The sequence below is a fragment of the Scyliorhinus torazame genome, chromosome 8 (assembly GCF_047496885.1).
Source record: "Scyliorhinus torazame isolate Kashiwa2021f chromosome 8, sScyTor2.1, whole genome shotgun sequence".
NCBI classification, from domain to species: Eukaryota; Metazoa; Chordata; class Chondrichthyes; order Carcharhiniformes; family Scyliorhinidae; genus Scyliorhinus; species Scyliorhinus torazame.
Window position 1 is genome coordinate 73,483,543 of NC_092714.1, and position 22,903 is coordinate 73,506,445.

The window sequence follows — 22,903 nt, forward strand, 5'->3', positions numbered from 1 at the left end:
GCCATATTTTCAGATTGAGCATTGTGTATTTTGATCTTTATAACAAAGATAATAAACACAAAGTAGAATATTGCAACTCCGGTTGCAATACTCCTCAGCCAAATGTTACATGTGGTTGATGCAAGTTACTTTCTAGCTTTGGAAAGTCCAAACACCAGTAAAACTTGTCCAGTCCCAAGAATATTTTCTTATCAACAATTGTTCCCCTGGCCTCCCGCTACGTTTTACTGACCACTTTTGCACCAGAAATGTTGGGGAATGCAGGGTTTTGTGAGAGGGAGGAGCTGAAGGAAATCAATATTAGTAGGGAAATGGTGTTGCACAAATTGATGTGATTGAAGGCTGATGAATCTCCAGGGTTTGATAATCTAGATCAGATAATCCAGAGTACTTGAGGAAGTGGCTCTAGAAATAATGGATGCATTGGTGGTCATCTTCCAAGATTCTATAGACTCTGGAACAGTTCCTACAGATAGGAGGGTAGCTAATGTAACCCCATTATTTAAAAAGGGACGTAGAGAGAAAATAGGGAACTATGGACCAGTTAGCCTGATACCAGTAGTGGGGAAAACGCTAGAGTCCATTATAGAAGATTGAAGAGGCGAACACTTGGAAAACAGTGGCAGGATTGGACAAAATCAGCATGGATTTACAAAAGGGAATCTACTGGAATTCTTCGGGGATATAACTGGTAGAGTTGTTGAGGGGGAGCTAGTGGTTGTGGTTTCTATGACTTTAAGAAGGCTTTCAATAGTCCCGCTTAAGAATTTAGCATGTAAAATTAAATGCATGGGTTTAGGGGTAATGTATTGAGATGAACAGAAAACTTGTCGACAGACAGGAAACAAAGAGTGGGAATAAACGGGTCTTTTTCCAAACGGCAGCCAGTGACTAGTGGGGTACTGCAGGGATCAGTGCCAGGACTTCAGCTAGTCACAATATTTTTTAATGATTTAGATGAGGGAACTAAATGTAATATCTCCAAATTTGCAGTTTTAAGTCAAAGCTGGTTGGGAGAGTGAGCTATGAGAGGGACGCTGAGATACTGCAGTGTGATTTGGTCAAGTTGAGTGAATGGGCAAGTGAATGGCAGATGCAGTATAATGTGGATAAATGTGAGTTATCGGCTTTGGTAGCAAAATCAAGAAGGCAGATTTTTATCTGAATGACTATAGATTGAGAGAGGGGAAGATGACCTGGGTTTCCTTCTACAACAGTTGCTGAAAGTAAGCATGCAGGTGTAGCAGGCAGCAAAGAAGGCAAATGGTATGTTGACCATCACAGTGAAAGGATTCGAGTGCAGGAACAGGGATGTCTTGCTGCAATTATATGGCGCCTTGATGAGATCACAACTGGAATATTGGGCGAGATTCTCCGACCCCCCAGCCGGGTCGGAGAATCGCCGGGGGCTGGCGTGAATCCCGCCCCGCTGGTTGCCGAATTCTCCGGCACCGGAGATTCGGCGGGTGCGGGAATCGCGGCGCGCCGGTTGGCGCCCCCCCCCCCAGCGATTCTCCGGCCTGGATGGGCCGAAGTCCCGCTGCTAGAATGCCTGTCCCGCCGGCGTGGATTAAACCACCTCTCTTACCGGCGGGACAAGGCGGCACGGGCGGTCTCCGGGGTCCTGGAGGGGGGGGGGGCGCGGGGCGATCTGGCCCCGGGGGGTGCCCCCACGGTGGCCTGGCCCGCAATCGGGGCCCTCGGATCCGCGGGCGGGCCTGTGCCGTGGGGGCACATTTTTCCTTCCGTCTTCGCCACGGTCTCCACCATGGCGGAGGCGGAAGAGACCCCCCCCACTGCGCATGCGCGGGGATGCCGTGAGCGGCCGCTGACGCTCCCGCGCATGCGCAGCCCGGCAATGTCATTTCCGCGCCAGCTGGCGGGGCACCAAAGGCCTTTCCCGCCAGCTGTCGGGGCGGAAATCAGTCCGGCGCGGGCCTAGCCCCTCAAGGCGAGGGCTCGGCTGCTCAAGTGGCGGAGGATTCCGCACCTTTGGGGCGGCGCGATGCCGGACTGATTTGTGCCGTTTTTGGCGCCGGTCGGCGGACATCGCGCCAATTAGGGAGAATTTTGCCCATTGTGTGCCGTTTTGGTCTCCTTAGCTGAAGAAGCATGTTCTTGCTATTAGAGGGACTGCAGCAAAGGTTACCAGGCGGGACTGACATATGAGGGGTGGCAGGGCACCAGATGGGAATGACAGGAGCAGCACGGTGGCACAGTGGTTAGCAGGGTCAGGGACACGTGTTCGATTCCGATCTCTGGTGACTGTGTGGAGTTTGCACTTTCTCCCCGTGTCTGTGTGGGTTTCTTCCGGGTGCTCCGGTTTCCTCCCACAGTCCAAAGATGTGCAGGTTAGGTGACTTGGCCAAGCTAAATTGCCCCTTAGTGGGATGGGGATACAGGGATTGAGCCTAGGTTGGGTGCTCTTTCGAAGGCTCGGCGCAGTCTCGATGGGCCGAATGACCTCCTTCTGCACAGTAAGGATTCTGAGGAGAGATTGAGTCAGTTGGGATTATATTCGCTAGAGTTTAGGAGAATGAGGGGGATTTCAGAAAACTATAAAATTCTAACAGGACTAGACAGGGTAAATGCAGGAAGGATGTTCCCAATGACAGCGTAGTCCAAACCCAGGGGTCATAGTTTAAGGATACAGGGTAAACTATTTAAGACTGAAATGAGCAATTTCTTCACCCAGAGAATGGTGAGCCTGTGAAACTTGCTCCTGCAGAAAGCAGTTCAGGACAAAACATTTGATGTTTTCAAGAAGGAGTTAGATATAGCTTTTGGGGTGAAAGGGATCAAAGGAAATGGGGGGGAAAGCGAGAACAGGTTACTGAGTTGGATGACCAGCCATGATTGTAATGAATGGTGGAGCAGGCTTGAAGGGTCGAATGGTGTCCTCATATTTTCCATGTTTCTATGTAATCAAACCATTGGCTAGTGGTAACAAATTTCTTTATTCCATGTTATTATTGTGTCAATCTACTATTGTTGATAAAATGGGACAATTATTTTGTTGAAAAAAAATTTGCTTAATAAGTCACTATTGTAAGATTTGAAAATAGCCACAGGTCAGGGCAAATCTATTAAAAATGTTTTTACGGTGTAATTGTTCCTATTTACTCCAACCTGGCACAAAGTCATAGTCATAGAGGTCTACAGAACAGAAAGTGTCCTTTGGCCGAGAGCATCTGTGGCAGTCGAAAATAACCACCTAATTATTCGAATCCCATTTTCCAGTACTTGGCCCATAGCCTTGTCTGCCTTGGCATCGCAAGTGCACATCTAAAGTCCAATGTGATTGTTTCATTTATGCTGAAGATTGGAGTCTCACTAACTGTGATAACTTGCAAATATTTGCATTTTGTCAAAGTTTTGAAAATTTGACTAGAAACATGACAAACATGGCTATCTTCTAAAGTTTTACATTGATAGCAGTAAGCTTTTTTTTAATTTAGCATCTGCTGCCCTAAGCTTTAAAGTTTATTTAGACCGGTACCATTGTTTCAAAGACCAAGTAAAATGATCTGGAACCTTCATTTCAAATTAATAATGTTTATTTCAAGTTTGAATATAATGCATTTTAAGGATCTTGTTGTTCAACTATGGCTGTCTTTACTCCGCACGTATGGGTGTTCTAATCATTGTGTTTCCCCCTAAATTTAAAGAATTGCTATTAAATGTTAAAGTTAATGTTAATTTATTTTATAGTGCGAGTACAAATGTTGAACTGTAACCATAAAAGATTGGGTTCCAATTGTATAATATTATTTCACAAAGAAGTTACAGCACTTCTTACAATTAAATGTTTATTGTTAAGGATACCAAAATAAATATTATCCCTTATTCCTGAGTAGTGAAAATTTTGAAGAATTTCAACTGTAAAATTACAATCTCATATTTCTGAAACAATGATGCGTAATAAAATGGTTAATAGGAAGCCTAAAACATGGCAGGCGTTGACTTCTCTATTTTCCCTTGCATACCAGCTACGTTTGCCTCGGTGAAATTGTGGACTGTGAATGCTCTGCATCATTGGAAAAATTAAACTAGCAATATCCTGCCCTGTCCTTTGTATTGTATTATTCACTCTCTTAATTTTCCAAAATACATACCTTCTTCTGTGAAAATTAATGCTGGAAGACTGTCTGTTTTCCAACAATACTGATTTTTAACTGGTTAATTGAAGGTTTGAGATTTGTGTTGAGGTGAATAGCACTTTATTTTAATTTTCATATTCCCTTTTTCTGGGAAAGGACTTGGTTACCCCTGATTACATTTGATCACAAACTCACCATATGGTAAACATGTGCAAACTTGTATCTTCAGTGTAATTCTGCAGCTCCATGATTACAATATATATATATCAAATCTTCAAGTGTGGCCGTAAGTGATTATTACTTCATAATTTATGAAAAGGTTACTGAGACATTCTTTCTCCACAGAGGAACAGACATGCAGGGGTTTGGAATATTCTTGGTGGAGTTTCTTTCAACTTATGAAATGGGGTGTTCCAGCATTTCTCTACTTCGTGGATAATTTAATTGCCTTTCATGTGCTCATCTACCTCCAACCAGTAAGTTCAAAAAAACATAATTGCATCTGTGTTATTACTGAAAAGGGTTAAGTAAATTATGCAGTCCAGAAATGTATCAGAGGTTCTTCACTCAGTGTCTGACCAACATTTACTCTTAACCAACATCACTGTAACAGATTATGTGGTCATTTGTTCTCGTGGCTGTTTAGTGAGTGTTTGCTATGTGAAAATTCCTGCTGTGTGCGGTGACTTGTATGTCGAAGGTACAAAGGTGCAGGATATCAAATTTTGTAAACTCTGGTGAAGTGTCCACTTTTACTCTCTAAAAGCTGCTATATAAATGCACATTGTACATTTAGTTAGGTATTTGACATTGACATCAAGAACCAAGTTTAAAATCTGCCCTGGATGAAAATTTGTCTTCTGGGTGCCAAATGCATTTGGGAAATTTGAAAAAAGTAGTCGGGCTCAAATCTATCGTCATTTTTTAGAGTTGACTAATATAAGGAATGAAAAATGCGAAAATACGCTTGAGATTAAGGTTCGACAGAATAATAATCTTTATTGTCACAAGTAGGTTTACATTAACACTGCAATGAAGTTACTGTGAAAAGCCCCTGGTCGCTACATTCCGCGCCTGTTCGGGTACACGGAGAATTCAGCATGTCCAAATTACCTAACAGCACATCTTTCCGGACTTGTAGGAATAAAGGAAATAGGGTGCTCTTTCAGAGGGTCGGTGCAGACTTGATGGATCGAATGGCCTCCTTCTGCACAGTAGGGATTCTATGATGCTTTACCTCGAAGTGAATTAATCGCCGTTGGAAGTCTCTGCTAATTACATTCGTTTGCAAGCCTTTGAGGAGGCACGAAAGAGTAAACTAGAATATTTGGGAGAAAATGCATTAATAGTTAAATTTTGAATTGTTTTGTAATTCGCTACTTCAGTTTAACTAGAAAAGCGTTCGGTATATTTTTGAAAAAGTCATTTACACTAATTTAAACTCCAGTCACTCCAGGTGAAGACTGTGAAATCCATTTTCAGCAAATGGTATCAAGTTACCACTTAAATGTATTAAGGATTTTTTTAAAGCTTGTGTTTTAAAAGTCTGCCGGATTGTGTTGGTTCATTGCAAATTTTGCATTTGTAGATTTCCAAATGGGTTTGAAAACTTCAATCACAAAAATTCACTCTGCAAAATGGGCACAATTTATGTGTGAATCACCAATCTGTGTCCAAAACAGAAACGGTACCCTGTTCTCTTAAAATTTTAATTTTCATGTTTATCCTTTTAATGGCCTCCCCTCTCCCAATTTCTGTAGTGTCCTCTTGCAAGCTTCCCATTCCTCTTGTGTGTTCCACCTCACTTCACTTCCCCATTGGCAGCCACGGCTTCAGCCACTTTGGTCCCCTGTTATAAGGATATTTTGACATGAAAATGCAGTGGTAGATCTAAGCATATACACTGAATATAATGCAGTCTGCTGACTTGTGCTTTTAATTTATTTATGGGATGTGGGTGTCCTGGCTAAGCCAGCATTTATTGTCCCCCCCCCCCCCCCCCCCCCCCCCCCGCACCACCACCACTAGTTGCCGCCTTGAACCGCTGCAGTCCTTGAGGTGTGGGTATACCAATTCCAGGATTTTGACACCTCTACAGTGAACCCCTCTACTGGGGTTCCCAGGTAGCTGCTGCTCTGTCCTTTTAGATGGTCGTGATCATGGGTTTGGAAGATGCTGGCTCAGTGACCTTCGTGAATTCCTGTTGTGCATCTTGAAGATGCATGGCTGCCACTGTTCGTCTCTGGTGGAGGGATTGAAAGGAGTAGCAATCAAGTGGGCTGCTTTGTCCTACAAGGTGTTGAGCTTCCTGAGTGTTGTTAGAGTTGCACTTGTCCAGGCAAGTGGAGTGTAGAACATAGGGCAGTACAACACAGTACAGGCCCTTCGGCCCACGATGTTGTGCCAACCACTTATCCTAATCTAAGATCAACCTAACCTACACCCCTTCAATTTACTGCTGTCCAAGAGTCGCTCAAATGTCCCTAATGACTGACTCCACCACCTCTGCTGGCAGTGTATTCCACGCACCCACCACTCTGTGTAAAGAACCGACCTCTGACAATTCCCCTATACATTCCTCCAATTACCTTAAAATTATGTCCCCTCGTGACAGCCATTTCCGCCCTGGGGCAGAGTCTCTGGCTATCCACTCTATCCATGTCTCTCATCGCCTTGTACACCTCTATCAAGCCGCCTCTCTTCCTTCTTCGCTCCAGTGAGAAAAGCCCTAGCTCCTTCAACCTTTCTTCATAAGACATGCCCTCCAGTCCAGACAGCATCCTGGTAAATCTCCTTTGCACCCTTGTGTATTCCATTACACTCCTGACTTGTGCCCTGTAGATGGTGGACAGGCTTTGGGTTTCAGGGTGTGTGTGGGCTGCTTGCCACAGGAACCCTAGCCTTTGACCTGTTCTGGTAGCCACAGTATTTATATGGCTAGTCTAGTTCAATTTCTGGTCATTAGTAACCCCTAGGATGTTCAAGTGGGGGATTCCGTGATCGTAATGCCATTGAATGTCATGGGACGATGGTTAGATGGTTGTTGGAGATGGTTTTTGCCTGGCACTTGTGTGGCATGAATGTTACGTGCCATTTGTCAGCACAAGCTTGGATATTGTCTGGGCCTTGCTGCATTTGGACATCAGTAAGTGAGGAGTTGCAGATGGTGTTTAACATTGTAGCCACCTGCAAACATCCCACTTCTGACATTATGATGGAAGGAAGGCCATTGGTGAAACAGCTGAAGATGGTTGGGCCCAGGATGTTACCTTGAGGACCTCCTGCAGTGATGTCCTGGAGCTGTAATGATCAACCTCCAACCACCACCACCATCTTTCTTTGAGCTAGGTATGACTCCAACCAGTGCAGAGTTTTCCCCTTTATTCTCATTGGCTCCAGTTTTGTTAGGGCTCCTTGATGCCTTACTCGAACAAATGGTGTCTTGATGTCAAGGGCAGTCACTCAGTTGCACTGAATAAAGTACTTCAGCATGACTGAATAATAGACTCATAGAATCCCTACAATGCAGAAGAAGGCCATTCAGCCCATTGAGTCTGCGCCGACCCTTGGAAAGAGCACCTTACCAAAACCCACACCCCCACCCTATCCCTATAACCCAATATCTCTACCTGACCCTTTGGAAACTAAGGGACAATTTACCATGGCCAATCCACCTAACCACATCTTTGAACTGTGAGAGGAAACCTGAGCACCCGGAGGAAACCCATGCAGACACAGGGAGAAAGTGCAAACTCCACAGTCACCCGAGGCAGAATTGAACCTGGGTCCCTGGTACTGTGAGGTGGCAGTGCTAGCCACCGTGCCACCCTATTCTTTTTACATAGAATATTAAAATTTTAGTCAAATCGATAAACCTATCAAAAGCTTCCTTCACTGTTGCTGAGTCAAATACCAGGAAATCGCTTCCTAAGTACTGTGGGTATACACTGCAGAGGTTCCAAAAGGCAGCTCCTCACCACCTCAAGAAAATCAGAGATGGACAACAAATGCTAGTCTTGCCAATGATGCTGACATCCTATGAACAATTTAATGAAGAATTGCGTGAGTGGTTCGGCGAATAGAAGGAATCTTTAGGAGCAGTTCCACCTTTGATTATATATTTGAGAATCCTTTAGTCACAGAGCTGCATGAAGTCACAGCAGGTAGTGATTCCATTGCAGATTCCAATGGTTCTGTCTAAAGTAAATAAGGAAAAAAAATGAGGAATGGAAATATAAAAAACAGAAAGATGAGAAATTATGAAAATAGTAAAAAGGATTCATGTTTGGCATCTGCATTCAAAATACATGAGAACGGTAGGCGAATCCACCTTTAAGCCTGGGAAAATTCAATAACGGACGCAACCAATCAGAGAAAAGTCGCTCTCATACATGGAAGAGGCAGAATCTGTGAGGAATTGTTCCTTCAATCACAGGCTGTTTCTCACCCATGTTTGCTCCCTATAGGTACACTAGTGATAGCCTGTGATTGGAGGAGCAACAAGCAGTGCGACGATGAGTCGCGGTGGTGAGTGAAGCTGCCGAGGCCATTGGGCAAGGAGGTGGAATGAGATGTGGGGTAGGGAGGGGAGTGAGGCCGTCCAGACCAGTGGGGTCAAACACCGTGAGCAGTTTTGTCAACAAATGAATAACTGGAAGCCAGGAAAGCTCAAAATCACTGAGATAATGAATGTGAAGTCTCAAGCTTAAGGTTGCATAGGTTCAGGAGCTCCTACATGGGTAAAACATGTAGTGAATGCAATTGAACACTGTCAATTGGATAATTTAATATTGAACAGTTTTATTTCGTAACCAAGGTTTACATTTGTGTTATCAAGCATTTCACATACTGTAAATTAGTTGAGGTAAGTGACAGTGTTAGACAAGCATGCAACCATTTTGCATATCTTAAGATCCCAAGCAGTAATAAATGATTCACATTTTTATAATGCTTTTTATGGCCGTGTGGCATCACAAAGTACTTTACAGCCGGTGATATACTTTGGGAGTGCTGTCAATGTTGTAATAAAGGAAATATAATTAGGTAAATGATCGTTTATGTATTCGGAAATCTAGGACTGGGAGCACAGTCTAAAAATTAGAACCTTGGGCGAGATTCTCCGACCCCCTGCCGGGTCGGAGAATCGCCGGGTCTGGCGTGAATCCCGCCCCCGCCGGTTGCCGAAGTCTCCGGCACCGGATATTCGGCCGGGGCGGGAATCGCACAGCGCCGGTTGGCGGGCCCCCCCGCGTGATTCTCCGGCCCGGATGGGCCGAAGTCCCGCCGCTAAAATGCCTGTCCCGCCGGCGTAAATTAAACCACCTACCTTACCGGCGGGACAAGGCGGCGCGGGCGGGCTCCGGCGTCCTGGGGGGGCGCGGGGCGATCTGGCCCCGGGGGGTGCCCCCACGGTGGCCTGGCCCGCGAGCGGGGCCCACCGATCCGTGGGCGGGCCTGTGCCATGGGGGCACTCTTTCCCTTCCGCCTTCGCCACGGTCTCCACCATGGCGGAGGCGGAAGAGACTCCCCCCACAGCGCATGCGCGGGAATGTCGTCAGCGGCCGCTAACGCTCCCGCGCATGCAGCGCCCGGAGATGTTATTTCCGCGCCAGCTGGCGGGGCACCAAAGGCCTTTTCCGCCAGCTGGCGGGGCGGAAATTCGTCCGGCGCGGGCCTAGCCCCTCAAGGTTAGGGCTCGGCCCCCAAAGATGCGGAGCAATCCGCACCTTTGGGGCGGCGCGATGCCCGACTGATTTGCGCCGTTTTGGGCACCAGTTGGCGGACATCGCGCCGTTTCCGGAGAATTTCGCCCCAGATCTTTCAGGAGTGAAATTAGGAAAACCTCCTCACAAAGGATGGTAGAAATTGGAACCCTATTCCGCAAGCAGCAATTGATGCTAGATCATTATCAATGCTGCATCCGGTGTTAAATTTAAATCTGAGATTTGAGACCCGTGATGTAATAAAAAGGGTAGTAATTGTGCAGATGAGATGGAAGTCTCCTTGTTGTGATCTCACCAGTGTTTAGGGTGATGATTTCTTTTGTGTATAGAAATGCAGATCATTTATTTAGGGGTGACAAATCAAAAATGTCTTTACCCGTCAGTCTGGCCTCAATAAAAGTCGAGATGGATTTGCAGGTACAGCATTAGTTATTTTATTTGACTTGCAAGTCTGATTCGTTTCTCACAGACACAAGACACAGAACCAGTCTCCTATACCCCTGGGAAACGAATGAAGGAGACAAAGGGATTTCTGCAAATACATTCAAATCGCATCAAGTTTCACATACACTATTCCCATAGGTCATCCTATACCCCTCCTGACCTGGCCATACATCCTGATTGGCTCACTTCTCATCCCTTCCTCTGGCCTCCTATTACCCAGCATCCTTTTCTCCTCCTGAGCTGGACACCCCTCCACCTTGCTTTGCCATGCGTTCTGAAATCCTTTGTCTGTGAACTAATAAAATCAGACCGGCTTATTTACATTACAGTAACTAATATCTCTAAAGTAACTATTTTATATCACATTCGTCATTCCCTCCTTTTATCATTTCATGATAACCAAACTATTCAATCCATAGCTACGGTCCCTCATCTAAAAAGATACATCACTGCATTTCCAATTCCTGTAGTAGCCCCCTTCATCCGCTGCACTCTCGTGGATCCTAACAGCCAAGATTCTTGGGGCGTCTATCTGTTCCAGTGCACCCCGCATTCTACCCATCATGCATTTAAGGATGGCTGGGCCCACAAAGATGCAGCCAATAGCCACTGCTAAATATATGGCCATATTTATCAACCAGTCCTTCCAACCTCCAAATCCCCAGTTACCCCAAGAGCCAGGATCCTGCATTCCGTCCAGGTGATCCCGTATGCGATCCATAAATTTACTGATGTTAGCGGTTAAGTCTTGAACTCCCATGATACACTTGTCCTGTACTATGGCGCATGCCCCACCCTCACGGACCAGAAGATAGTAAGAGTATACCGGTTCTGCATTGCAAACAACCGCAGCTACAAGACGCTCAGAATTCCCCACCCGGCTGAGTGGCCCCGGTTGGGTGCGAGAACCTGAGGTTGTTTCCAGTTCTCGCAGAATTCAGCTGAGACTGCCCGGCGTGCTAACTGATTATGCAGGGCAGGGGACTGTGGTAGGGACTAGAGTCCCAATAGCAATTTGTCGGGGAAATGGGGGTGACAAAACATTGATTACTGTGCCATTAAATTAAAAGTAGTATCCTTGCTCCGTGTACAGGCTAGCATCACAATCAGTATATTGGTTGCGTAGGGATCCCCCAGTAGCCCAGTTTATCCAGCTTTGAAACGCCCATTTGGGCCGCCTAGCAATGCGGAAAGCCCTAGTCCCAACAGTGATGTGAGAGACATTCGCCCAGCCACAAAGGAGCTGGAGGCCGGCGTTCAATGGAACGCAGGTGGTGTTGTAACAAATGCATTGGCCAGATGCCTGGGTGATATGACACCTCCTGTCCATACAGGTGGGGAACAGATATCATAGAATTTACAGTGCAGAAGGAGGCCATTCGGCCCATCAAGTCTGCACCGGCTCTTGGAAAGAGCACCCTACCCAAGGTCAACACCTCCACCCTATCCCCATAACCCAGTAACCCCACCCAACACTAAGGGCAATTTTGGACACTAAGGGCAATTTAGCAAGGCCAATCCACCTAACCTGCACATCATTGGACTGTGGGAGGAAACCGGAGCACCCGGAGGAAACCCACGCACACATGGGGAGGATGTGCAGACTCCGCATAGACAGTGACCCAAGCTGGAATTGAACCTGGGACCCTGGAGCTGTGAAGCAATTGTGCTATCCACAATGCTACCGTGCTGCCCCTTTATTTGTTATATTCGTTTCCACCTCTACCAGCAAACAGCTGTATCCTTCTAGTATGACCGGGAATCCCTATTGGGAGTGAAGTGGCTAGGTATGTACGCCCTCCACCGTTGCAGCCTATCATACTGTGAGTGGGAATTATCCCGAGGAAGGGGAAGGCAAATAGCCGGTGGTGCTGAACCCGGATCGTAAGGAAGAGTGACCTGCTTGGGCGGTGGCTCAGAATGCTGACAATGAACCACCGTTTGGGGAGTGCCCCAAAGCGGTGAAACAGAAAATAACCTAGACACCGCTGCGGGGTTCGGGTAGCAGACAACCCGTCCCTGGCCATACAAGCGGTGGTAAATCTGGTAAAAGAGATTCATACTACCCGGGTTTTCCTCCGTTTGGCCTCTAAATGAATTAAGTGTATCTCCTGATAACCTACGTTCTAGTTGCACTCCCCTTCTCACACGCTCCGTCCTCTCTCTAGTCCCCCTCTCTCTCCCACAACCTCTTCCTACTCTCTCCTGACGGTCTGATTTTACCCTTATCTCACCAATCTTGACACATCCAAAATCAAATTTACATGTACTCCAAAAACAAGGCAATGTCCATGTAATGTTCCCTTCCCATCGCCGGGACCGGTGCAATTGCTTCATGGGTCCTGCATTGTCCGTTAATCTGATGACCTTCCATGAGTCGATACCATGTCCTCGTATATGGGGGCAGCGAAGAACGTCACCTCTGCATAAACAAAATGTCCTTGTAGTTTGGTTGGGGTTACAAATGTAGATAATATGTCCCTTTTCCATGTCCGTCCCCGATGTCACTCCAAGCGAGGTGAGGCCGTGGTCACACAGGCGGTGCGTGGCCACCCCATCATGCTCCACACCTGTAAAATAGCACTGGGGAAGGGAGGCAGGTTAATCTGTCCAAGAAAATGAGGCCCGTTATCAGAACTCAACTGAGCTGGTATACTGTACCGGGGAATGATTTCCCGCATCAGAACTTTAACCACAGTAGCAGCTTTATTATCGATAGTCGGATACACCTCGACACATCTACTGAACACATCCACAATAACCAAAACATATTTATAATATTGACAACATTGACACCTTTCCAACTCAATGTAATCCACCTGGAACGTCTCAAAGGAACCAGTGGGCAACAGGGTTTCCCTCCTACCACAAGGGATACCTTTGCCGGTGTTATATTGCTGACAAATCAAACACCACGTGCTGATATTCTGAGCCAACCCCTGCATTTTAGGGTGCCACCAAGTGTCCAGCAACAAATCACTAGTCCCCCGAGCCCCACAATGAGTTGCAAAGTGTACACATTTCAGTGACTCATAAAGCCAGTACATCGGACATACAAGTCTGATGTGCTGGCGTGGTCCATAAAGAGGAAACAGAATCATATGTACAACCTAACCGTTTCCACATTTGTTTATCACTCTCGGGAGCGTCCTCCTGTAACCTTTGACGTCTTGAATGGTTGGCATTGGCTTCTCAGAGGCAGACCTATTTATTGCAGAACGTTTAGTCTGACCTAACATTTTAGGCACCATCACTTGCTGAATTTGTGCGGCTGTCCGCGCTGCACAATCTGTTTGTTCATTACCAACGTTAACTGGGGTCTTACCGTTTGTGTGGGCAGCGCATTTAATGACGGAAATCTGCGCGGGCATAAGGAGGGCCTGTAGTAGGTCATTAACTAAACCCGGTGGGATATTTGACCACACATAATCATGTCAGGTTGTTCTGACGAAATATCACTCAAATCGTCCCTTATTGTGGTAGTTTCCTGAATCAAGGCTAAACAGTCGTGGCCAGGTGCGTCTTCATGGACAGGGGGACCACTAAGAAAACAGGCTGGATTGATAGTGGTACAGTGTTTAAATGTCAGACGTGGATTGTTCAAAAGGTATACCTCATACCTATTCTGACGAGCTGCTGTAAGATGCTGAGTCTGCAGTTGCCTCAGTAGTGCGATGACCGAGTGGGAGCTATACACCGTAATATCCTGTTGGAGAGTGAGAGCATGTAACGGCTGTGCGATGGCATTGATTGAACGTAAATCCTGTACTAATCGGTACTGGTCTGGGTTGGCTGGTTTAGGCACAGCAAGTATGGGGGTGTTACATTCTGTTTGGCAAGGGACCAAAATACCCTGTTGCAACAGCTCTCGGATTAATTTGTCTATAGACGGGGCAGCTTGGGGTTTCAGGGGGTATTGCCAAATGGAAGGCAGCTTTACATGGTCCTTAACCATTACCTTAATAGGTGTAACATTTGTCTTTCCCACTTGTGATGGGTATTCCGCCCAGACCTGTGGATTGACATATTCCAAAACATCACGTTCCCGGTGATGCTGCAGTTGAGTGTTAATCGTTTCAGGAACCACAAAATATTTTATGGCAGTGCCGTCTGGCGTGACTTGAAGTGCGTTCTCTGTTGGATCTGAATGATCCACTGCCCTCCTTACAATAGGCCCCAGATCCTTGGCATGGTACTGGTCGTGGACCTGACGTGTAATATGAGGGCTTACCGAAGCTGTCTGTGGCCATAAATGTGGTGGTATTGTAACAAAATCGGCCATACCTTCTTTTCCCGTGACTATGGCTGTAACCTTGACTGGCCATTCGGTCCCAATTAACAGCCGGTATTTGTCCTCCAACACCCTGTTTTGTCCGGTTCTGTCATAGGCCAGGGTAACATGATGCAGTGAATGTTCAATGTCTAACGTCCACCACTGGGGGGGTGATAGAAATATAGCACTGTTGTCTCATCCTCCATGATTGAACCGTTACCCCTTCGTCTCCGCACTCTAGCTGTAGCTGGAAGATACACAGTAAATCTCGGGCCAACAAGTTACAGTCCAATCCAGTAGTTACTACAAACTAATGATCTGCAGACTTATTCTCGTAAGTGACTGTCACAGGTTCAGAGATAGGATACTCACACACCTGTCCTTGGGACCCCGACAAATGCTGCGTGTGGTCGGATAGTGGTAGTCGAAGTTCTGATTGTACCGAAGACATGGCTGCTCCAGTGTCGATTACAAATGGGTGATGTTGATCTATCTGCAGAGATAATAGGTTCCCTGTCCGATTGGAGAGTCCTTATGACTAAATTAGCTAGCCAACCCTGTGTTGGGAAAGGGTTTGCCTGGGAGAAGTCAGTGTATCTCGTCTGTCCTCCCCTTGGTGGGTACCCCCTCCTTTGGGTCGGGTAGTCTCCTTCTGCTGCCTGTCTTTTAAAGGGGCATTCCTGTTGCCAGTGATCTGCACGGCCGCAATTAAAACATGCATTGCTCCCTCTATATCTGCCCTGTCCTTTTCTCCCAGTAGACCAATGGCCCCTCAGAGGGGGCGGCGGTTGTAAAGCTGTTGGTACATACGGTGGGCCATAAAGAGGAGCTGAGGGTCCCGTTGGGTGGGTTTGATATCCCCCCCCCTTGCTGATCCACCCACCCAAAGTCACAATATTGGGGTTCCAACTGGTAAGCCACTGTTTCTGCCGCTGGTTGGGGTCTCGGATCATCCTTTTTCATTACATACTCCATCTTAATCTTTGTAACTGAGCCTCCTTCCTGGCCTACACCCTCCTTCCAATAAAATCTGACTGCCCTGGCCATTCGGGAAGGGTCGTTCTCTGTCCAATTCATGTTATTACATTTCACGGCAGTAGCCACGGAAGGTGGTAGGCAATGCATTAACATAGCACAATATTGAGGGGAACTCTGACCATTTTGATATGGCAAGTCGCATGACTGCCCACGGTAGATTTCATTAAAACGTTCCAGAAATTCCTCTGGCTCTTCAATCTTTTTAGGTTTGAGGTCTAAGATAGCAGAAATATTTATGGGCTTTTGAAATGTGTTATTCAACGCATTCAGCATTTGTGTCCGTCTATCATCGTCCAACGCATGGGCTTGCTGAAGTGCGGCGTGGCTAGCATAATTCAAGTGATTAAGATGATTGCGGTACTCTACTGGGGTTAAAACTTGCTGGACTAGGGCCCAGAGGTCCCTAGAATCAGCTTGATAAATTGAGATGGTAGTTCTCAGGTGATCCACGAAAGCAGCAGGAGATTTTTTTCTGTCTGGGATTGTAGCCATAATAGCCATCGTCTCACTGGGTCTCCATGGGAAATACACGTCTATCGTGGGCTGGGCGGCCGCCGTCATAGCGTCAGGGTTTGGTATTTTCCTAATCGGCAACTGTCTCAGAGTCTCACCAGGGGGCACTCTAGCTATTTCTTCTGGCTCTTCCAAGACTTTGACGTCCCTCCCTGTCACTAGAGGGAGCTCCTTCTCCTCAGAACCATCCCTTTCCTCTCCCTTTGTTCTAGGAGTTTTCTGTTCCCCCTTATCGGTCTGAAGGGCTTTAGGTGGTATGCTTGATTGTTTCTGGATAGGATTAGGCCCTTCTCTCGCTGTCCGAGATCGGGTCCTAGAGCTAATTGGGCTTGTGGAACAGAGCCCCCCTTCTCTCTCAGACAGTGAAGATGGTACTGGAGGGGCTGGCATAATTTGAATCTGGGGAGCAGTGACTGGATATAAATTATGATACTCTGGTGTTTCTGCAATTAGTGCAGACAATGCCACAGGTGCAGTCTGAATCCTAGCCGACGTGGTCAAATTGTCCAATTCGTCATCTTCTGTCTCTGTCAATGCAAGGCCAGCCATTGAACTACGTAGCCCATTGGGTTTTTTTTCCTCTTCACTAATTGGAATCCCTATTTTAAGGGCATTTTCTTGCCAACTTAACAACATGATCTTACCCCTCTCATGTTGACAATATTGTCTCCATAATCTAATTAACTCTTTAGCTTTCATACTTTGGCTCTTTCTTTTTTATTATTATTATATATATTTTTTTTTATTTGCCTATTTATAACCAATGGCAATTTTTGCTCCTTGGCACAATTATTGAAAAGGTTCTAACAGTGTTCTTTTAAAACTTAAAATGTTTGAAAATTCAAATTGAATTACTGCAACTTGCAAGCTTAGCTCTGATCTCAACTCAGAACTAAATTTACAATTTGCTTAACACAAACTTGTATAACTTTTACAACTTAATTAATTCTTTATCTTAATTTTTCTTTTAACAAGTTTTTCTTACATTCACAAAAATGTTGGCTGCTATCAATGAGGGAGCAGTTAGCTGCGGTGATGTATACCGGAGCAAAGTCAACTGTCATTTCCAGATTTCCACTTTTTAAAATGGTGTCAGTGAGTTTCTTTAAGTTTCTATTAATTCACAAATAAAATGAGATAAACATTATTTCAAGTAAGTAAAACTTAAGATTCTGGCAATTTCAATCAATTGCTTTCGAAAATAATAACTTTTATCAGGTGGAGAAACCCACTGGTTTCCTTTAATTCATTCAAAACGTAACTTTGCTGGAGTTCACTGACTCGAAGGAAATGTATCCAATTACGCCACAAGCTGCCTGTTAACTCAAGCTGCTGTTAACCCTCTGAGAGACTCCTGCTTTAACTAACATGCAGCATCCAGTTTGTTTTAAAATTTATCGTTTCTCGCCACTTCAGTCCAAGGATACAATTTTAGCTTAATCAACTATAGTTTTAAAAACACTCGTGGAACTGAACCATCTTTCCGATGTCACATCAGTTCATCAACAATACTCGTAGAACTGAACCATCTTCCGATGTCCCATCAGTTCATCAACAACACAATTAACCCAAAACTGAACTATCAATTATGATATCCCATCAGTTTAATTTTCTAATCCCCAGACTGACCTTTGATTTCGTCGGGATGATCTTTCCGTACCAACCGCAAGTGACCAGACCAATCAGACCATAAGAAGAGGGGAAAAATCAATGCGTGGTCATTTTCCAGCAATACATTGTGGGCCCCTTTTTCCACTCTCCTTTTGTCCATAATCAGTCTAATTCTGAGTTTGCAGCTGGCCAATGACCATCTTGAGAAATCCCGGGTTTCCGGCACCAAATGACAAATCAAAAATGTCTTTACCCGTCAGTCTGGCCTCAATAAAAGTCGAGATGGATTTGCAGGTACAGCATTAGTTATTTTATTTGACTTGCAAGTCTGATTCGTTTCTCACAGACACAGAACCAGTCTCCTAAACTCCTGGGAAAACGAATGAAGAAGGAGACAAAGGGATTTCTGCAAATACATTCAAATGGCATCAAGTTTCACATACACGATTCCCATAGGTCATCCTATACCCCTCCTGACCTGGCCATACATCCTGAGTGGCTCACTGCTCATCCCTTCCTCTGGCCTCCTATTACCCAGCATCCTTTTCTCCTCCTTAGCTGGACACCCCTCCCCCTTGCTTTGCCATGCGTTCTGAAATCCTTTGTGAACTAATAAAATCAGACCGGCCTATTTACATTACAGTAACTAATATCTCTAAAGTAACTATTTTATATCACATTCGTCAGGGGAGAATCATTTGTTAATTTATACCAGTTGCCCTGTGCCAATTTAAATACTCGGGTATGGTCTAGGAAATTAATTCTTCACTTGTTAGCTGTGATGATTATTGAGCACATTGATTAATTCTTCTAATTCTGCTTCTGTGCAAGTCCAAATACCCCATATGTCAACACAAATATAGAAGGCAATGTTTCTGTGTGACTGCATCACCTACAAAGGAGTTAATGATGATGAAAAACGAGCCTCTGAAAACCAAAAATTAGCCTTCAGAAATGGAAAAGTAGCCCTCAGGAAAATCAAAAGAAGAATCTTTGGAATAGAAAGATAACTAAGGCTTCCAAATCAAAAATGGAAAGTACAGCAACATTGGGAAGCGGATTTAACATTCTTCAGCATTATTACCTACATGCTGGTTTCCTAGTTTATCATTCAGATAAATTCAGAATATCTTTTTCCAGTAAATCATTATTAGGATACAATTACTCCTATGTAATCATGAAATACTCCAATTTTATTCAGCAATTACATTTACCACGCAAGTAATGTACAACAGTAATTTTATATCACCCAGCACTTTGGGCTCATGACATTTTTAACTTCTTATTGAAATTCTTTATTATATAGACAGTAAACATGTCTTAGTAGTTCATTTTAAAATACTGTTATTTGACTTAGCATTGTGAGATGATGGCATTTTTATGGCTAACTAGTCTTTTTTTCTGGTCGGTCTTGTTTAGGCAATGGCAGTCTTGTTGTCAAATTTCGTTATTATCACAACAGCTCTTCTCTTCAGAGTTGTTCTAAAGTAAGTTGGTTAACTAATTCCTGTTGCATCTTGTTAATTGGAGGGATAGCCTAACGCATTTATTTAAGGTAGCACAGATCTCATATCCACTTTGTACTGCAAAGAGGTTGCCACAATCCGAGCCCCGTGCACAAGTCCATGTGATGAGATTTCAGTACAGCTGTTGTTAGCTTTCACTGGAGCTACTTGACCACCATGATTACTTTTTTGTTCAGTTACACAACTGCTAATTCCACACTAATTTGCATTGCTGGCTACAAGAGGTCGAATGGAACAGATATGGCCACATGTACTTTTGAAAGGGTCCTAACCTGAAATTTACCACAGAACAACAACAACGTATGTTTGTATAGCACCTTTGATGTAATAATATATTCCAAGGTGCTTCACAGCAGCATTTTAAAACAAAATATGACACTGAAGGAAATACTAGATCAGATGACCAAAAACCTGGCCAGAGGTAGGTTTTGTGGAGTATCATAAAGGAGGGAAAGTGAGGTTGTGAGGCAAAGAGGTGTAGGGAGTAAATTCCAGAGTTTGAAACCTTGGAAACTGAAGGCACAGTCATCAATGGTGGTGCAGTTAAGATTGGGGATACTCATGAGGCCAGATTGGGCGAGTAAGAGATCGTGGAGCGTTGTGGGGCTGAAGGGTGAGGCCAAGGAGAAATTTGAAAACCAGCATGAAAACTTTGATCAGGAACCAATAAAAGACAGCAAGCATAAAAATGATCAATGAATGAGACTTAGTGTGAGTTAATACATAGACAGTAGTGTTGGATGACCTCAGGTTTACGGAGGATAGAATGTGCGAGATCAGACAGGAGTGCACTGGCTTGGTCAACTTTGGAGGTGGAAGAAGCATGGGATGAGAGTTTTGGCAGCAGACAACTAACTGGGATGAAGTTGAGCGATGTTACTCAGGTGGAAATAGAAGGTGGTTGGAAACTCATCATGGGGTCAAATATGACACCAACGCTATGAAGAACAGATTATTTCATTATCAAACTGTTGCCAGGGTGAGGGACAGAGTCTGTAGCTAGGAATCTGAGTTTGGAGAGGATACCTAAAACACTCCGACCCTTGGAAAGAGCACCTTACCAAAACCCACACCCCCACCCTATCCCTATAACCCAATATCTCTACCTGACCCTTTGGAAACTAAGGGACAATTTACCATGGCCAATCCACCTAACCACATCTTTGAACTGTGAGAGGAAACCTGAGCACCCGGAGGAAACCCATGCAGACACAGGGAGAAAGTGCAAACTCCACAGTCACCCGAGGCAGAATTGAACCTGGGTCCCTGGTACTGTGAGGTGGCAGTGCTAGCCACCGTGCCACCCTATTCTTTTTACATAGAATATTAAAATTTTAGTCAAATCGATAAACCTATCAAAAGCTTCCTTCACTGTTGCTGAGTCAAATACCAGGAAATCGCTTCCTAAGTACTGTGGGTATACACTGCAGAGGTTCCAAAAGGCAGCTCCTCACCACCTCAAGAAAATCAGAGATGGACAACAAATGCTAGTCTTGCCAATGATGCTGACATCCTATGAACAATTTAATGAAGAATTGCGTGAGTGGTTCGGCGAATAGAAGGAATCTTTAGGAGCAGTTCCACCTTTGATTATATATTTGAGAATCCTTTAGTCACAGAGCTGCATGAAGTCACAGCAGGTAGTGATTCCATTGCAGATTCCAATGGTTCTGTCTAAAGTAAATAAGGAAAAAAAATGAGGAATGGAAATATAAAAAACAGAAAGATGAGAAATTATGAAAATAGTAAAAAGGATTCATGTTTGGCATCTGCATTCAAAATACATGAGAACGGTAGGCGAATCCACCTTTAAGCCTGGGAAAATTCAATAACGGACGCAACCAATCAGAGAAAAGTCGCTCTCATACATGGAAGAGGCAGAATCTGTGAGGAATTGTTCCTTCAATCACAGGCTGTTTCTCACCCATGTTTGCTCCCTATAGGTACACTAGTGATAGCCTGTGATTGGAGGAGCAACAAGCAGTGCGACGATGAGTCGCGGTGGTGAGTGAAGCTGCCGAGGCCATTGGGCAAGGAGGTGGAATGAGATGTGGGGTAGGGAGGGGAGTGAGGCCGTCCAGACCAGTGGGGTCAAACACCGTGAGCAGTTTTGTCAACAAATGAATAACTGGAAGCCAGGAAAGCTCAAAATCACTGAGATAATGAATGTGAAGTCTCAAGCTTAAGGTTGCATAGGTTCAGGAGCTCCTACATGGGTAAAACATGTAGTGAATGCAATTGAACACTGTCAATTGGATAATTTAATATTGAACAGTTTTATTTCGTAACCAAGGTTTACATTTGTGTTATCAAGCATTTCACATACTGTAAATTAGTTGAGGTAAGTGACAGTGTTAGACAAGCATGCAACCATTTTGCATATCTTAAGATCCCAAGCAGTAATAAATGATTCACATTTTTATAATGCTTTTTATGGCCGTGTGGCATCACAAAGTACTTTACAGCCGGTGATATACTTTGGGAGTGCTGTCAATGTTGTAATAAAGGAAATATAATTAGGTAAATGATCGTTTATGTATTCGGAAATCTAGGACTGGGAGCACAGTCTAAAAATTAGAACCTTGGGCGAGATTCTCCGACCCCCTGCCGGGTCGGAGAATCGCCGGGTCTGGCGTGAATCCCGCCCCCGCCGGTTGCCGAAGTCTCCGGCACCGGATATTCGGCGGGGGCGGGAATCGCACAGCGCCGGTTGGCGGGCCCCCCCGCGTGATTCTCCGGCCCGGATGGGCCGAAGTCCCGCCGCTAAAATGCCTGTCCCGCCGGCGTAAATTAAACCACCTACCTTACCGGCGGGACAAGGCGGCGCGGGCGGGCTCCGGCGTCCTGGGGGGGCGCGGGGCGATCTGGCCCCGGGGGGTGCCCCCACGGTGGCCTGGCCCGCGAGCGGGGCCCACCGATCCGTGGGCGGGCCTGTGCCATGGGGGCACTCTTTCCCTTCCGCCTTCGCCACGGTCTCCACCATGGCGGAGGCGGAAGAGACTCCCCCCACAGCGCATGCGCGGGAATGTCGTCAGCGGCCGCTAACGCTCCCGCGCATGCAGCGCCCGGAGATGTTATTTCCGCGCCAGCTGGCGGGGCACCAAAGGCCTTTTCCGCCAGCTGGCGGGGCGGAAATTCGTCCGGCGCGGGCCTAGCCCCTCAAGGTTAGGGCTCGGCCCCCAAAGATGCGGAGCAATCCGCACCTTTGGGGCGGCGCGATGCCCGACTGATTTGCGCCGTTTTGGGCACCAGTTGGCGGACATCGCGCCGTTTCCGGAGAATTTCGCCCCAGATCTTTCAGGAGTGAAATTAGGAAAACCTCCTCACAAAGGATGGTAGAAATTGGAACCCTATTCCACAAGCAGCAATTGATGCTAGATCATTATCAATGCTGCATCCGGTGTTAAATTTAAATCTGAGATTTGAGACCCGTGATGTAATAAAAAGGGTAGTAATTGTGCAGATGAGATGGAAGTCTCCTTGTTGTGATCTCACCAGTGTTTAGGGTGATGATTTCTTTTGTGTATAGAAATGCAGATCATTTATTTAGGGGTGACAAATCAAAAATGTCTTTACCCGTCAGTCTGGCCTCAATAAAAGTCGAGATGGATTTGCAGGTACAGCATTAGTTATTTTATTTGACTTGCAAGTCTGATTCGTTTCTCACAGACACAA

General features: G+C 45.5%; 1 protein-coding gene across 3 annotated transcripts in view; it reads left to right on the forward strand.

The window, feature by feature from the left end:
- slc35a5 (solute carrier family 35 member A5) overlaps positions 1–22,903 on the forward strand; it is a 100,824-nt gene that overhangs the window by 51,158 nt on the left and 26,763 nt on the right. For 2 of the 3 annotated variants that reach the window (XM_072513826.1, XM_072513828.1), the window contains 2 exons: positions 4,446–4,576; positions 19,122–19,189. In XM_072513826.1, coding sequence (XP_072369927.1) covers positions 4,446–4,576; positions 19,122–19,189 — 199 coding nt within the window. The remainder of the gene's footprint in view (positions 1–4,445; positions 4,577–19,121; positions 19,190–22,903) is intronic. The other variant, XM_072513827.1, reaches the window with a different exon arrangement.